At 43.5% G+C, this 15,050-nt stretch overlaps 1 protein-coding gene across 1 annotated transcript in view; it reads right to left on the bottom strand.

The window, feature by feature from the left end:
- Nucleotides 1-15,050, bottom strand: part of LOC147661164 (prolow-density lipoprotein receptor-related protein 1-like) — an 887,002-nt gene that overhangs the window by 244,785 nt on the left and 627,167 nt on the right. The window contains exon 15 of the mRNA XM_086951270.1: nt 6,231-6,440. Within this exon, the coding sequence (XP_086807396.1) occupies nt 6,231-6,440 (210 nt within the window). The remainder of the gene's footprint in view (nt 1-6,230; nt 6,441-15,050) is intronic.

The following is a 15,050-nucleotide window of genomic DNA, read 5'->3' as shown; positions in this document are numbered from 1 at the left end:
TTACACTATTGAAACCCAACCAGGACCCCCCCCCCCCCCACCCCCCCTCCCCACTATGTTGGATCCTACCGACTATTATTATCTTCTCAATGTAGACCGGGGGTATTCAACCTCTTCTGCAGCAAGAGCTAATTATGTTCAAGTAAAATTATCCTGAGCAACTAATATAAGAGTTTAAATACGGACCACATCAGAAAACTTACATCAGGGGCCACTTTATGCAAGGTTACCAGCAGTGATCACATTGCTACTTAAGGAACGATTCCCAGCAATAAAGTAAAAAAATACTTTGTCAATGTGGAATTTATGTATATAGATAATACATAATAGCCATAGCTGCAATCCCCTGCCAAGTTAATACTTGTAATAAGCCTCCCCAACATCGGCTCATGAGTTCTGAAAATAAACACTTGTCTCGAATACGCACTTTGATGCTAGTATATGTATGAATTCAACTAAGCAAAACTTTTTAATGTATTAATCTGGGCTGCATACAGGAGAGCTACTTATGGGTACCTGAAGAGCTACCAGTAGCTCGCGGGCTACTCATTGGAGATCCCGGACTTAGACATTAAAATGCTTTAAATCGGTGTCATAGCAAATTCTCATGAATCGCGGGGCCTAGTTCTCCCTGACCACACAAGATTCATACCATCTCAGGCCACTGCTCATAACATATGCTTGTTATTCACTCTTATGCACCAAACTGACTTGGATCTTCCAGTCGGTCTCCTTCTGGACACTGAGAAGGCATTTGACTCAGTGGAGTGGCCACTGTTGTAGTATTGCAACAAATGGGATTAGGTGCATAACACTCTACATTAACGTGCAGCTGTACACTTCCATGATGGCGAGGGTTCTGATCAACTGAAGGCTTTCACACCCGCTCTCACTTACTAGAAGCAGAAGGCAGGGTTGTCCCTCATCCTGCTCCTCTGTGCTCTAGCAATGGAGACCCTGGCTTGCAAATTACCGCAAAACAATACACCTAGGGGAGTGACATTCACCAACCGCAGTTTAATCTCAATAAATGCAGACATCATTGTTTAAACACCCAGAGAAGAACCTATCCCTGGTTCTTTGCACTAATATGCAATTAGGCAGATGTTCCAAGATAGATAAAATGGGGCAACATTTTAATCTACCCTATCACACCCTCTGTGCAACAAATTGTTATCGAATGGCAACTACAGTGGCGCAATGACTCGATCAATTATCTCAGCATACAGATCCAGACAAGGAAGTTATTGTGCTTGACTAGAGTTCAAAGGAGGTCTCCACATGGAGCTAGATCATTGGAACAGTGGACCCAATACCACCCCCATGTGCCTTCCTCACTGAGCTTAAGGTCTGAGCTCAGGCAGCTTATCTGGGCCAAGGTCAACATTTAATACACTGGAATTTACCGAAGCTCCCCTGCCAAGATGAAGTCTAGTGGTACCGACCTTGACATGTACCAGCAAATCTAATTTTGGGGAGAAGGGGGGAATTGGGGAGAAGGGGGGAATTGGGGAGAAGGGGGGAATTGGGGAGAAGGGGGGAATTGGGGAGAAGGGGGGAATTGGGGAGAAGGGGGGAATTGGGGAGAAGGGGGGAATTGGGGAGAAGGGGGGAATTGGGGAGAAGGGGGGAATTGGGGAGAAGGGGGGAATTGGGGAGAAGGGGGGAATTGGGGAGAAGGGGGGAATTGGGGAGAAGGGGGGAATTGGGGAGAAGGGGGGAATTGGGGAGAAGGGGAATTGGGGAGAAGGGGAATTGGGGAGAAGGGGAATTGGGGAGAAGGGGAATTGGGGAGAAGGGGAATTGGGGAGAAGGGGAATTGGGGAGAAGGGGAATTGGGGAGAAGTGGGAGTGGGAGTGGGAGTGGGAGTGGGAGTGGGAGTGGGAGTGGGAGTGGGAGTGGGAGTGGGAGTGGGAGTGGGAGTGGGAGTGGGAGTGGGAGTGGGAGTGGGAGTGGGAGTGGGAGTGGGAGTGGGAGTGGGAGTGGGAGTGGGAGTGGGAGTGGGAGTGGGAGTGGGAGTGGGAGTGGTCACATGAAGACAGCACACCAAGTGTAAGAATAGGGGAATATTTACCTATTGACACATCCTACCCAGAGGAGCAATGTATTGAGCTGCTAAACAAAATGGATGATAAACACTCGATTCTAATCCTTAATATTAACACATTCATTGAATATATTTACATTGTTTTGTGCTGATGTCGCCACTGAAACCCTCCTTTTCTGCATTTGCCCTTCACTGTGTCCAGGACACTCATACCAATCTTCAGAGAGATTCGGTGTAATTTGTAAATTTTTGTGGATACCCGAATTAGAAGTATCATGAAAAAGACAACAAAAGGTCCTCAGAGGAAATCCAAGTTAGGCATTGCCTTTAAACATCAGCAGGAGAACAGGAAGAGGAAAACATCTGTTCACAAAACATCTGGAAAAAAACAAGTCTGCATTCCAGTTCTGGCTCTGCAGGAGAACAGATCAGGGAAACTAAGGAATAGGAGTAATGAGGGATTATCCCCCACAATGCAGGATCTTCTGATAACAGAAGCAGCTTGCCCGATATCCTGCTAGAGCCCATCCTGGTTCAAAGAACACAGCATGTAGGCATGGTAGGTTGCAAGATGCAACTGAAACATTTGAGGTGTAGGGGCAGCCAAAACTACTACTTCAACTAAGGAACTAGACAACAGCAGGCATATCAGTCTAAAGATTTAGCTACAGAGGTAAAGTTCAATGAAACAAAGTGGTACAAATGCCCCCTAAAAATGTGCAAAGGAGAAACTTCGATGACAAGTGCTCCAAAACAGAGGAGAACCCTATTTTGGCTTTTCATGAGGTCTGGAGTGAAAATTGGAGAACGGAATTTTGACTCCTATGTGAGACTTTCATAGCGCCCATCAATGCAAGCCTCTGTGGCTTTAGCTCAGCCTGGTAAGTGCTATCATAATAATACAAAAGTAAAGGTATTTCCCGTCTTTTCCTCACTTGATTTTGTTTGGCAACCGGCTCCACTAAGACGAAGTAGTTAAGAAGGTACACTCACACACAAGGAACATAATCTGTTAAGGTGTTGTGCAGATGAAGACTCCAATAAGTAACATGTACGCAGGACACAAACGCTAAAGGGTCGCACAAAATGAAATAAACTTTAAAGAGCATTGGCGGCAAACATTTTCACTCGCCAAATTTCACTGGAATGCGCAAAAATCTATTTACAATTGTAAATGGTATCCGGATTAATACATCTGAACCAAAGGAATTCTACAATTGCAAATTGCACTTACATAAGTAGATGTCCTATGTTTAGGTGTGGGAATATGCTATTTCTACGGAAGGGTGTGAGAAATTAAATGTAGAAAAACTCCCAAGTCACAACTTTGTGAAATTTCATCAATATTCCAAAAAGCTGGTTTCAGCAAAGTCCAACAAAACATTGGAGAAAACTTGTAAAATATATATGAAACCCCGCCAAATTTGCAGGAGATGACGGGGTAGTGGGTTTTTACCACATACACCAGAAAGCATGCTTCTTCTGCAGAAAAATACAAAACAAACGTTTGGTGCCTCCTCAAAATAACCATAAACAGGCAGATTTTTTACTTGGGGAGCGTGCCAGTTTTGTCAGGCATAGAAATACAAATATAGTTTTGGTAATTAGGCTACAAGCAGAGGTTAGACTTCGAGCCTGAATTTCAAGAACAATTTCTATTTTTAAGACGAGATTTAAATATAAATAAATGTTAAGGAAGCAAATACCCTTTCGGGTTATTCACTCTATGCGAGTCCGTAAATCACTCTTTGTCTCCAGATTAGCAAGTGCTTTTTTTTTAGGTCTCGTCTTATTCCATTCCGCATGGAATGAATAGGACGAGACTATTGGGGCTAAACTAAGAGCTAAACTAATCTCTGAAAAATGCGGATTTCCAGAAGTGCATGTGGTCTCGTGAACGAGCTTCGATCCGCCTGCCTCGCATCACCACATTAAAGCCATTTGTTGCTTGTTCACACTTCACAGCCGCCAGGCCGTGTCTCGCATTTATCCTCCCCCCCCTCCCCACAGCAATGCCAAGAGCTTTTATTTACTGCTGCCCTTTCCTGCTCTACAAGCCCAGCTTGTGTCTTTGGTAGTTCTGCTCGTCGCTTGTTGCAATGTTATACAGCGCAAACTTGACCTGTAAGTATCAGTGCTCTACAACAGCAACACTTACATTACATGAGCACATTTATTTGTCAATAGGTAGGGAGATTATTCAGATTAAGTGCTTTGCCCAGAATCGCAGAATGTGGAGCCGACGCCGAGACTGGAACCAGATTCCCTAACTCGAAATTCGGCAGCGCCTGGTGTTTACGTCACAGCCTCTCCCTCTGTTTGGTGTACTTAAAGTAATGGAACACCATTCACCCTTTTGGATAATAAGGACAGTGTCGCTGATTCTAAGAGTGACATAAGCATTCAATGGGACTGTTCTATCAGTCTCTTTGTGTTGTCTGATGCCAGTTCTTTGACGCAATCAGGATGTAAAATAGCACTATGCCATTGCTCCACTCTATTTCTGTCACATTGACAGGTGCAATAGACTCAGTTCGCTAGTCTTTTTTTTTTAACTATAACTCGTGATAAATGTACTTGTCTGTTGAGAGATTGAATTATTAAGTTCTGCACATAATTTTAATGAAATACTAATCCGGTGGAGATTCCACCACCTCTCGTTGCGTACTCCTATCGACATGCCGACCGCTGCACGCTGCACTCACTGCTCAGTTATATAGCTGTTGGCCTGACAGTGTAGTTCCTCGAGCAAATCATAGCCACCAACGCGCGCAGAAGTGTCTTTCCATTTATATTGTTATGGAGAATCAAGTATCAGAGGTTATCGGAAGCTAGTTGCGAAATGCAGACAAATGATGTTGACCTTTCAAAAGGGAAAAAAATGCTTTGAGAAAATGCTCACTTATTTTTGAAGTGTGGATTGGTATGTGTTTATAACTTTCTACATTTCTGCGTCACTTCCAATTAGTACTTTTTACTAATTTAGACTGTTTATGATATTTGGGCACATTTACTAAGCACGTATAGCTAGCTGTGGCGCTGGAAGGGCTCTATAATTTTGTGGCAATACTGAACCTTGTAATGACTTATTGTTTATGCTATAATATTTCATGGGCATTCACTGAGTGCAAGTAGCTGTAGCTCAGGCTCTGCAGGGTCCTTGTATGCTTAAGTGCAGGTCTTTAAACAGCCGCTCCTACCGTATCTGATGTTTAAGTAAGACTTTGTGGCGCTGTATATTAATTGGCTTGAAGCTGTGAGATGCGGGAAGCAAATATTGTCATCCACACATCCTGACTCTTTCTGAGAGAATCAAGTAAGGTTCCGTGTGTCACAGTGCACTTCTGTCTCTTTCATCTTCAACTTGAAAGGGAAGCCTGATTTGGGGGAAAAAATCAGCTGATTGTAACTTTGTTCCCCTGCCGGAAAGTTCACTGCTGCAGTCCTTCCCTCAAAGTTCATCTTTCAACAATAGAACACAACTCTAAACTATTTCCGCCTACGACATTAGATAACAATCTCTCTTGAACAGTTGCTCCTAGTGCATTCATTTATATTGCCGGTTCTAAAGAATTTAGTATTTAGTTTTACATTAGGATAAAACCAAAGCAAAAACTAAAGCTTGCTCTGGCACTTAGTGACTCAGATATTCAACGTGCTTTTTGGCTGGATGATGTCACTTTAAAAAAGGAATTAGCCACTGAATAAGGTACAATTAGCAGAGGCAACACTTTATTTAAAAACCAGGACACTTTATCAGCTGCTTGTGTAGAAAAAATAAAAACTTTATATGAAACAATTGTCCTTAGGTCCATTTTATCTCGGTTATGCCCCTAATTGCTGACATTATTACAGCATAAAGCGTTATATAAAAACAAGCATTTCAATGGAATAGTCCTCACAATTTCGAGAGTTTGAGCTATTAGCATTGTAAATATCAATGTCTTTTATGTGTTTTGAAAACTTGCAAGTGGTGCACTTACTGCCAGCCTTGCTTCTCGTAAGCAGCTACTATAAGTACCAAGTTCCTGTATATCACACCGCTTTCAGGTTTTCAAAACACATAACTAAAAGGCATTGTCATTTACAATGCTAATAGCTCAAACTCTTGCAAATGCGAGACATATTGCATTGCAAATTCTTGTTTGCTTTAATCACTCACCTTTGAAAATGGACACTCACCTTTGGCTTGATCGATGCTTAGAATGATTACTTTGCTTATGTCGGTGTCTTCCACTGTTGTGAAAACCTCCATTGTCCTTCTGTCCCACATGACTAGTGCAGTCTCATTGATGGAAGCAAGGTACGGCTCATAGGCAGCTGCTAGTTTGTTAGTCCAGCTTTTGACCACAGTGAAGATGCGACCTCTAGAAAGGCTTAGAGACTGAACACCTGCGTTTTCAGGAAAAATACAAATTAGTAATGTGCCCAAGGGCATTCTAATTATTACTCAGATGATCTCAGCAGATGTGTCTTTGAATACAAATTATTAAAGCAACAACCCAAATAAAACAGGAAAAATAATGCCAGACGCAGAAGAGGAAGAGCCCTGCAGTCACAAAATAGACAATACTGACCAACCACTGTCTATAGGTGAATTAAGTTCTGAAATGTGTGGTACTGCAAAAGTTAACTGCACTTCATTAAGAAACTTCACTTTTAGAAGGAAGCCATCATAGCTTGTATATTTAAACATTAGTTGAATCACTTCTTATAATGAGGTTATTACATATTGAGGTTTGTTTTACTGCTAAATCACTGCTCCCACCAGCACTTTATAACAAACGAATGTTTGAGGAACTTTTAAAATATTTGCAAAGATGAAGGATCACAAAAGACTAGAAGGCTGAAACGTAATGCTTCATTGCATTTTCCTAAGCTGGCACATTAGGAACATGAGGCGAGTCTGCAGTAACGTAAAGTTATTACTGGACAGGTACCCCCCCCTGCCAACACAAAGGCGTATTAAAAAAAGTGGACTAGTTTCACGTGGTCTGTCTGGCTATCCCGATTTGTGCATTTATAAACCTGATGTAATGCAAGCGTTCCTTTAGAGTTTCAAGCAGCACAGCACAGATCCTTTGCTAGGCACAGCTGAACACCTATCCAGGCCTTAATACAAAATTCCTATGCAAAACACGGTTTATGCAACGTCGTAGCGTGAGCTTTGCACTATTGTCACTGCTTCAACTGGTTATCAATTTATGCAAAAAGTCTCAATCAGAAACTCGTTTCAAATTAAAAAAAATTATGTGCCTCTCCTACATATTAGAAATCTTCAGATAAACATTCCATTCTTTTTCCGGGTGAAGGTACTGGGTGGCATCTTTCAAGTCAATTTTGGTAGATCCCATCTTTAGTCATTTGTGGACTACCAGAAACAACCTCATCATGTGCATAGTCCTAGTGTGCAGTCTACAGCCGGTGCCCACATTACCGACACAACCTGTAAAGAACTTACGGACGAACAAACCCCTGTTCTCCTGGTCTAGAAAATGTGTAATGGAACCTCAGTACACGGATAATTGATACATTTCATTTATATGTCACTTCCAAAGAATCTAACATGAAATAACTGATTAATACTGAGAGGAACTGTGGCAATCAGTATGCAAACTAGTATTCGCCTCTTCTCCAAACTCCTGCCAAGTAGGACTTCGGCTTTCCAGTAGCAGGCACACAAGTTCACTATTTGGATGATGCACATCGAGCCCTTTATTTTGGCTCATAAATACCCATTTTCCGAAATGCGATGGCATTAATCGGCTGACAAGTCTCCTGGACTCTTAGGTGAAAACTACTTACACAGGATTGCAAGCAGAGAAGATGGCACATGCCCAATTTCATGATTAATTTACTGTTTTAAGGATTTTAAATGTTTTCGTTCTAGTGCGGAGTGAGATCAAACACACATTCTCAGTGTGAAAATTGTAGACCGCACGAGTTAACCAATCAGATTTTTAGAAATCAAGTCGACAACAGATCAGTAATGAAGATCTACAATAGATATTCGATTTGAGAGATTCCACGTGGAACAGCTTTGCTGCGATGGCCACCAAGAGTAAGACTGATTAAGTGTAGTTTGGTATTTTTTTTGAAGTGGAAGGAAAGCAGAAAGCTATACATGATCTTGGGTACAAAGATGGGTACCTGTGACATTTTCTTTTCCATGTCCTCACTAAAGATTTCCTAAACAGTGAAACCGCATGCAGCAGATGCCTTGAAGCGTCCCCTGGTTTTTGTTGTGTAGTAGTATTAGAAAAGTATCTTACCAAGTAAGTGAACATATGGGTTATTGGAGTAACCGTTCAGTACCCAGTGGCTGCTGCACATCTTAAAGAATGCCATGACAAGCTACACAAACAGGTGCCCTTTGCTGGGCTGTGTAAAACGTCCTCTAAATTAGAAGGTTCAGTAGTAAGTGAAGTTTAAGTAGGCTGGGACAAGATTATTAAATTGTTTAAATACTACAGAGGGCTGCTTGGGTCTAGTATGATGTATGAAAGGGAGAGGTAGTTCAGCTCTTTTCTTTTCCTAAACTGTTCCTAATATGGTTCTTACACATGGCCGTTTTTGACCTCTGACATACAAGAGCTTAATTGGGGTGTTAGACCTGGCACCATTAGCGTGGGTCTCCCTTCCATTTTTGCTGTTGCCTCATGTGTTTTTGCTGGTGTTCGATACTTTGGGCACTGTGCCACTGCTGTCCATTGCCACAGTGCGAGTGCGCCCTACTGTAAATTGATGTATTGTTAGTGGTTCCATGATTAGATATTTGGTTTACTTAGCAGACCCTCGTAACAGTGCACTGAGTGAGCCCAGGGCATGTAAATCCAAATGCTGCTAGTGGGCTTGCAGCACTGGTTGTGCCACACACAGAAGCAGCAGTTCCAAATTGAAGGGAGCCCGAGCGCGTTGTACAAACGAAGTAAGAGTCATCTATGATTAGATCACGGACTGCCTTATCTAGCGGTGTGGTGCAATCTTTTGCAGAACCACGAACACCACTTTCTTATACGAGCCTCCTTTTGAATCCAGAAAACAACCTGGTCGGTTCAAGGAATTTGAAAGAACCCATTAGGAGATGCTTTTGGATTTTCATCAATCTTACGTCCTGAAGATGGTCCGACGGTCTGATTGACTTCACAGACCGAAACGTCGACTACGGCATCTTTTTCTTTATACATTGATTGTTTTGAATCTATAAAAAGATGTCAACATAGCAATGTGCAGGTTAACTCACGTCACCTTTCGAACTATGTTTGGTTGCCTGAAATCCTTTTATTCCCCGATTTATACCTTTCCCGTATATTAAATATATGCTCATTTTGAAGTAGATTTTCGCCCTGTGTGTTACTTTTCAATTGTTATTTGAGATTGTACATTTGTTTGAAATGCCTCATTGATTGTTTTGATTAAATCTGTTGTTCACCACTGATAAGGGTGTAACCTTGAAAATACCTTTGAGACAGTATCTCCAAAATTATCAGATCAGCAAAATCCCTTGCAGGCAAACTCCCCCTTTTTCAAACCCACAGAAGCGGCTGGTAAAATGTGTCCAAGGTCTGCATTGCAGAGCCTGCGTGCAGTCTGGTACTGTCATGCTGACTGGGAAAGTGCAGCCACTTGCAAGTCCCTAAACCTTCCCTTGCCTTCATATTAGTCACCCCTATGGTAGGCCCAAGGGCAGGGTGCATTGTAAGTATAAGGTAGGACAAGCCCCTATGTGTGCGGCGTGTCCTGATAGTGAATTACAGCCATTTTCGTTTTTCACTATTGCAAGGCTACCTGTTCTCCATACGCCAGAATGGGCTGCTAGATTATTACAAGATTATAATCCTAACAGACTCAGAGAACATGGTAGAAATTAGAGTTTAGTATGCCCGGACTCAGAATAATAAAAAACACCTTTTAGTTAAGTTTATTTTAATATTCTGTGTTTGTAAATACCACTTTTAGAAAGTAGTTATTTGCTTGCCTAACCATTTGAGCCTGCCTCTGCTTGGTTGTGTATTCCTTCGTCTAGTTTCTGTGAGTGACAGGGATGGAGAATTCCAAGAGACAGGCTGGGGCAGCCCAGTGGGGAATAGGGAGATCTGCATCAAGATGGAAGGGAGGAGTTGCACCAGGGACATGAATAGGGCTGGGCCTTCCCTCTACAATGCCGGCTCCACTCCATGTGGTGCGTCTGATGTCTCTGCCCTGCACACTGAAAAAAGAGAAGGAAGACTGTCAAAGTGCTCCAGGACTGTACTTGCCTTCCACAATGTTGGCTCCACCTCCTGTGGGGCCTCTGATGTGCCTGCCCTGCGAAAGGAAAGGAGAAGTCTGGTAAACAGAGTGCTTCAGAACTGGCTTGAACTGGGCACGGGCCCCTCTCCCCTCAGAGAACAAAGGATTTTGGGGTATAGGTATTGGGACCCTGATCCCAAGAAATTAGATCACTTCTGGACTTACAAGACGAAACCTCTGATGAGGAGAGGAACCTGAAGAAACTGAGAAGAGACTATTCCCAAGCTGAAGTGCTGCTTGGGGGATTGGCCTGCAGTGGTTGCCTGACTGCCAAAGAGAGGAGAGAGAACTTTGTGGATTTTACTTTCAACTTGTGCAAAAGTTCTCCAAAGGCTTGGAAGAGAGCTTGCCCCCTGACCGAAGTCCCAGGACCAGTGGACTTCACCATCCTTTAATTGCTGCCGGAAACAAGTGGCTACAGAGGCAGGGAACTGTGACCGACTCACGACCGGCCTGGTGTCCTGTAGGCACCGCATCAAGCAACGTCCGCCTCGAACAACGCAAGCTCTGCGCTCACAGACTCCGTCCTGATGCCATCACCGAGCCGTAGCCTGCACCGCGACTGGTAGACACCGTGACATGCAAAGCTTTGCTACACCAAATCGAACTGGTCTGACCGAAGCGGTCCCTGCTGCTGACTCAGAGCTCTGACTGCACCGGAGTTAGGCACCGCCTCACACGCAACGCCCGACTCGTACTTTTGTCCGGAATGATAGACGCCAGCTCCCAAACTCCGGCTGATTCGCCGCACCGCAAGCTGCAAGCACCGCATCGAAGCACCATCTCGCCCTGCAACGCAAGCCTTGGATCCACCGGCTGTCAACGGTCCACTGCCTGCACCGCATCGAGGGACAACGCTTCCTTTCTGCACTGCAACGAACACCGGAACCGTCTCGCACATCCGTGCCGGCCGCCTCAAGTAAAGGTACTGTGACTGAGTGTCGACATTTGAGTGGGCCCGTACCGAGGCGGTCCACTAGATCTGCTATACTCTGGTATTTTCAACAATGCTGTAGCCAGGCCAGGCTACCGACTCGCAGAACCTTGATTTAAGCCTTTTTACAAGAACTAATAGTACTGTGGATTCTTTGTCATTTATTGGTCTTGTGGTAACTATATAAAATACTTAATTTTGATATAAAACCTTGTGAGGTGTCCATTTGTAGTGTTGCCACTGGGTTACTGTATGTGGTCACAAATGCTTAACTTGCACCACCTCTGAAATAAGTCTTGACTGCTCACACCAGAGGTTATTTTAGGAGTGTAATCCCCCTTACTCTGACTAGGAGAGGGTCTCTATTTGTCACAAGTACCTACCTGTGCCAACTAGAGACCGCCAATTATAACATGGGGGTATTATTGTTTTCGTGAAACAATGCACGGTTTGAACCTGTTTATGCTCTTCATGTAAGAGTGAGCGCTTATTTGTCTTTCTTACTATTTTATTTGTACAGAGGTCACGACGAATTTGAAAGATTTGTTTACTGTGATGCCCAACTTTGGTCACACTGAGGTGGCATGAATGCAATGGGATACTATTTACTATATATTTGTTTATATTTTTTATCAATCAATCTTCATTCGATTTTAAGAGAAAATCATAAATGAAAAGAAAACACCACAGGATCTCAGTTAGAAGGGAGCTACCTCAGTTATACATATGACATACATAAATCTGGATTAAAAACAGACAAAAGAAATCTGGATTAAAAACAGACGTAAAAGATATTTATGTCCCACCTGCAGATAACCCACCCTGGCGTCCTGATCTATAAACCCCATAAAAAACCTGGACACAAAAATTTTCAGAGTATCTAGAAGTTGCAAATATAAAAGAGCAGGTCTGACCTGATGGAAATAAGTGGTTAAAAATAGAGATTTTAAAAGCTTATGTCTGACATGTTGAAAGTTGGTCACCGGAACATAAGGGTAGCCCAGGATTCTCGAACCATGATCTCTCAGGATAGAGTAATTGATGAAACATACCCAGCCTCAAATCAGTTAAATTACACCGAAAAATTGGCATTTCAAGGAGGAGATAGGACTCCATCCTGCGTGCTGTTTTCACCATGGCAAATTTCCTGTATGATTGTTTGGCAGTGGCTTCCCTCTTACCTGCCGGCCTAAGAAAGGTCTGCCTCATCCAAACAGTATCTTGAGTATTCATACTCTGTGGGTTAGAAAATAATTTGGGACCCCCAAGACTCTGAAGGTTTACTTGATGCAAGCCAACCAGGGAATATTATGCATTTTATCCAACTCCATACAATCCAAGATAACTAACCTATTAAGACTTCGTTCATCCTTCATCCAAATAGCACACTACAACAAAAGGGCTGACAACCAAATAAAATCAGTGATATATCTCATCCTCAATACTTAATGTACAATCTCGGTAAGGGTACAGGGCTCAACCCCTAAAAGGGCCCTACCAAAAATGTTCCCCGCCACTTCAAGTAATCCTAGGTTTGTGTAGCCCCAAATCCCACAGCCAAAATGGAGATTGGGAGAGACTTGGCTTTGTAAATCTCCAGCATACGTTTGTGGCTTTTTGCCCAGCCCAGATGAGGAACACAAGAAAAAACCAAACACTCCAGCACATGCCCTCTTTAAACTTCGTGTTTTTTTTATCAAGGGCAGCCAATTGAATCCTGACTCTTAAAATTCCTAGATACAACCTTACTTAAAATCTGCCCCTGCACAGAAAAGGTGCCACTTTTCATGTTTTTCGGCACCGGGGTCACCACATGTGAGTTTATAAAACTGGGAAGCAATCCAGGCTGCCCTTAAAAATCAACAAAACCATCTAAATGCCGCTGCAAGCTTCTGGTGTTCCAGGCAATTGATACAGCATTGTCTGCACATAAGAGCTGGGAGCAATCTGCCTGCAGCCCTTGGAACATCTACACCCTGTACCAAAATCATGGTCTCCAGTCGATAAATGTACATTATAAAAAGGGAGCCAAAACGCAGCACTGACTGACCCCTGCCCAATTGTAAAGTAAGTTGTGCATGCCCCATTGTTTCCATAATGAACTGAGGTCATCAGCCCACAATGTAGGTCATTAAAATCCACCAGACTGTCCCACCTCCATGGACCCCAGCTCCAACCAAAGCCTGTCCCAGTTAACCTTAAAGACACAGTTGAGTCCTTAAACCAAGGTGGACAGAACCCCTTTTGACTCTGATGTACTTGTTTATAAGAGAGTTTAAGATTCTGCTCCACAGTGCACCTGCCGGATGAAACCCATATTGGATATCAAGCAGGATATTGAGTTTCTCTGCCTAGTGAGTTGATCTCTTCAGTATGACACCAACACTCCTGAGGCACAGCCGGGAGGTTTAGCTTGCTAGCCTGTAATTGTTTTTAAAAATATAATTTTTTAGCATTTTAATTGTACTTTCCCTACCTTTGGGCATCTCTCCCTCGCAATCTCGACCTACTAACCCTGCGCTGCGGATTCAAGCGCAGCAGCGGGTTGATTACGATATTGCCGCCACCTCGTGCCAAGCCCTGGCCACGCCCACTACCGAGAGGCCACGCCCTCACTCCTTACATTAATGTGTGAATCCAGGACGCGCAGCGGACGAGCGCAGAGGGCGCGCCGGAAGCGCGCCGAAGGTGTGCCTAAGGCAAGCCCGTCTGCGCCCGTCCGCGACCAACCGGGACCTGGGGCCACGGACTATGTCCAAAGACATAATTATTCGGCGGGAAAACTTATCTCCCTTAGGCCCCCACTCCACCTCTGTCCTCCCATTGCTCCTCATATACGGAGACGCACGGCCATGTATGGCATTTCTCAGAATACACCAGCTTACTCAAACGCCACAATTCATAATACCCCACTGGTCAATGAACCTCAATTAAAACTACGGTGCCTATACCTTAACACCAGATCTATGGTCAAACATCAAACTGACATTTTTCTATTGCTTTCCACTGAAAAACCAGACATTCTCCTGGTCACTGAAACCTGGCTTTCCCAGGACTCACTACCGGACATTCTTGCAGCGCTTCCATCTGAGTATTACATCATAGCTGAGAATCGCCCGGCAGGTAAAAGAGGAGGGGGAGTAGCAGCTATTATTCGTAAAGAGCATAAATTTATACAACTGCTCTCTCTAATTCTGTGTGACACGGAGAACATTGTAATAAAAACGGATACAGCTTGTGGGGCTTTTTTGCTAGTCTTGCTATATCGACCTCCCCAAATCATGACCACCTTTCCAATGTCACTAGCAGAACAGATGGCACTTCTTGGGACCAAATATTCAAAAATACTTTTGGTCGGGGATCTAAACTACTGGTTTGATAATCCTTCCAGTGACCCTCAAGCGTTGGAACTCTCAGAACTACTCTCTAACATCAATCTAACCCAGCATATACAAGTGGCCACGCATGAAAAAGGTCATTCGCTAGACCAAATTTGGTCGCTTAATCTTTCCTGCTTATTATCATCTATCATGCCATGCATTTGGTCTGACCACTCTCTTATCCAATTTGCGTTAACCCTCGGTGGATATATTAAAATTCCACCTCTGGCGGGCGGAGAAACTAGGAAATGGAAAGCCATTGATTTACCTGCCTTTATTAAAACACTGACATCCACGGTTCCAGCACCTAATAAGGAGGTAAATTTTATGGAAGAGGAGATCTCACACTGGCTCTTAAAGGCTACGGACCTCCATGTGCCCTTAACAAAATTTACA

Source organism: Lissotriton vulgaris, unplaced genomic scaffold (genome assembly GCF_964263255.1).
Source record: "Lissotriton vulgaris unplaced genomic scaffold, aLisVul1.2 SCAFFOLD_746, whole genome shotgun sequence".
NCBI lineage: Eukaryota > Metazoa > Chordata > Amphibia > Caudata > Salamandridae > Lissotriton > Lissotriton vulgaris.
This window is presented reverse-complemented; position numbering and strand designations above follow the sequence as displayed.